A 3,367-nucleotide genomic window follows, 5' to 3' on the forward strand; every position below is an offset into this window, starting at 1 on the left:
TCTATCGTATCATTAATATTATAAATATATATTTTCTGATAATTAAATAAAATAATAATTGAGAAATAAATATCGATCAAAATAATGTAACTTGTAAATTATATATTATAACGTTTACATAAAGAGGTTTTTAGAAAAATTATATACTTATATTCGCGTCCTTAAAACGTTTATAATATAAATTCTATTAATCGCATAGAAATTTGTAATAATCGTAATATTATAAATTTAATAACATCGAGTTTATAAAATATTTCTATAATATTTCCGGCAAAATGTTAGAACCAACATATTTATTCTACAGTATTACAACACCCGTATACGATATAATATCTTACGTGTATATAATCGCAAATATTTCCATAGTAATGTGTTGCATTTAATATAACGTGTAATAGATTCTTTGACTTAATCTCGTGCGAAATACCAATTATATACTCTAATTGTAAGTGTATCGTGTAGAAAGCTTTTCACATACAAGAAATTAACTGTTTCTACTGTTTCTATAAAGAAAAAAAAAAAAAAAAAGAATATAAGTATTAATCACTATTTCAATATTTCCATATTGTATATATCTTATGGTCAATTTACAGAATCCGAGCTATGGAAATTTAAAAATTTATTCACAATATTTTTAACAGGTTTTTCCCCCTCAGGTTTTGTCACGGTTACGTTGGTGTGTTTTTTTTTGGGGGGGAGTTTTGTCAGGGTTGATTTCTCTCCCCAAGTAAAACACCATGGAACATATGTTTTATAACATTGATAATACACCCTTTATGTATCGTGAGAATATCACAGGTGTGAATATTCTACTCTTCACAAACATACTGAATCACCTTACTGACGTTTTATACGTGATAATAATTCTAAATAATTATTATTATTTTCGAATAGATTTTAAAATTATTGTTGACCTGTGTGAAATGTTACTTATTTTAATAGATATTCATTTTATTTATTTATAATATTTATAGTACCTTTATATGTAAATGTAAAAACAAATTTTGATGTTCCATCAAATGAATTATTTTTCAAATATATTTTACGTGTTTCTCATATTTTTCATCGGTAGATTAAAAATGAAAAATAAAAAATGTCTTTTATTCAATCGTTCATTTTTATTTTATTCTTATTTATTATTAACTTTTGCTTTCTTTGTTTAAACTTTAAAACGAGGTTTCGGTAATGGGGGCTTTAATCAAACCGTTTTTATCTATGCTTCTTCTCGTTAAAATTCCTAAAGTGCATAGGTTATTAACTGCAAATACATACCACCTACGCTTGAATTAAACGTCAATCTAAGTAATACGTAAAAAGAATTTTATGAAAAAAAATATGTCAGGTTTATTAAATAGGTTGTTGAAAATAAATTATCGAAATTTACGTGATTACAAATGGTTCGTATTAATTCTAAGATTTTTTTGATTATTTATAAATAGATAACACTCTCTCTAGTGTTTTATTTTTTCTTAATGGTATTTTAAATGTTTAAAAAAAAAAAAAACGATTAAAAAATATTTATGAAAAATATCATTTGATTTTATATTTGGTAATCGATCGTATATTTTTATATTTTGTTTGTTAAATTTGAGTTATAATCAAAATTACGATAAATTATGTTTAAATATATTTCTGACAACCCTGCTTCCAATTTTATTTAAATAATATTTCAATATAATTTGTTCTTTTTTAAATAAAAAAAATGTTTATGAGACAAGAACCGAATTCTGATAGTTCTGACTTCTTTTTTTTTTTTCAAAAAACTAAAGACAACATATTTAATCTCTTTATATCTTGAAAGATATATTACTATTTAGAAAAAATTATATATTATATTTTCGTCAACGGGCATGGCGCGGTGACAGCTCTAGTTTCTACTATATTTTTTTATCTACTATATTTTCTTAATTTAAATATTAAAAATTTTATATATATAAACGTGAACACAATAACAATCGGTCGAGTTAAATAAAATATTGTTGAAACACTTTATGAATAAATAAAAAGAAAAAACAATGGATTTACGATTGGTTTATTAATTATTTCGATTATGTTTTTTAGGAACAATTGAGAAAACGAAAGGACGAAGAGGAGAGGCAAGAAATTTTGAATCGATCGTTACGTGGTTCAACGAAACTTAAAGCTTTAGAAAGTCATGCCACGAATCTTACCGGTCAAGAAAATCTTGCTTATGCTCAAGACGAATTAGCAACCGCTGTTAGTCGTCCTGCTCCTGTCACACCTTCAGCACCCTTAAGTAAGTATATTTTTTTGTTCTTTTATTTCCTTTCTTCGTTGTTCGTACTTGCCCAGTTGTCAAAAGAAACAAATTTATTAAATTATAATAAATATAAATGAGATTAATTTTATTTTTTTGTTAGTAAATATTGAAACATTGATTTTTCTCCAAATTGTTTTTTTTTAAAGCATAAAAATAAAAATCTCGTGTTTAGTTCAAAAATTTTTCAACCCACTCACATGTATTTTTTCTATAATCTACTTTGATAATAATGAAATGATTAAAACATGTTATTTTTCTATCTAACATGAAACTAACTGACACATAATAATGCATTAAGCCTTATTTTATTTTTATGATTGAATTTTTTGACGTTACAATACTATAGAAAAATATTTAAAGTGTTAAGGTATTCGAGTTTCGTTCGTAGTTTTAATCTAACGTCAGTCAGTCAGTCAACCCTTTTTTTCTTTTCTTCTTAAAAAATTCAAACCTTTATTCACGTCGTAATTTAAAGAATTCTTTTTGTAGAAAAGAGTCGTCTTTCTTTAGATTAAATATTCTGTTTAAGGTATAATACGAAAAAAAAAAATAAAAAAAATAAAAAAAAAAGGAGGAAAAGATATGATTTCGTAGTACTGTGTCTAGTATAGTATTTAAATATTTCAGCATACGGTGAGGTCGTTGCCACGTTGGAAAAATTGCAACTTCAATTACGAAATATTTCCGGAGCTTTAGGTATTTCGGGTCCAAGCGTGGAAGCCGAACTCGAAGCAGTTCGGACGCTTTTGTTGAAAAGCAGATTTGTAACTGCCGTAGCCACGCATTATGCATTGAAAACGAGATTAAGGTCGAACAAGGTTCTCAGACATCATGCCGAAGATTCGTCGACGTTAGCTCGTGACGTGAGTATTATAATAATATATTTTTATCTCGTTAATCATTTCATACAAATGTTTTCTTTTTTTTTAAATCAATTAATAACAACGGTATTTCAATTATTCTCTCAAAATAACAACGATATTAATTATAACAATTAATAACAATTAATAACAATTAATAACAATGGTATTTCAATTATTCTCTCTCAAAAAATAATTAATAAGGTACATATTTTATATTTATTAA

General features: G+C 25.3%; 1 protein-coding gene across 1 annotated transcript in view; it reads left to right on the top strand.

Moving 5' to 3' along the window:
• The window catches only part of LOC106783596 (serine-rich adhesin for platelets-like), a 76,615-nt gene that overhangs the window by 70,490 nt on the left and 2,758 nt on the right, over positions 1-3,367 (top strand). Inside the window, exons 11-12 of the mRNA XM_014742265.1 lie at positions 2,062-2,257; positions 2,909-3,144. Coding sequence (XP_014597751.1) covers positions 2,062-2,257; positions 2,909-3,144 — 432 coding nt within the window. The remainder of the gene's footprint in view (positions 1-2,061; positions 2,258-2,908; positions 3,145-3,367) is intronic.

Source organism: Polistes canadensis, unplaced genomic scaffold (genome assembly GCF_001313835.1).
Source record: "Polistes canadensis isolate GaletaPanama2010 unplaced genomic scaffold, ASM131383v1 scaffold_23, whole genome shotgun sequence".
Classification (NCBI taxonomy): domain Eukaryota; kingdom Metazoa; phylum Arthropoda; class Insecta; order Hymenoptera; family Vespidae; genus Polistes; species Polistes canadensis.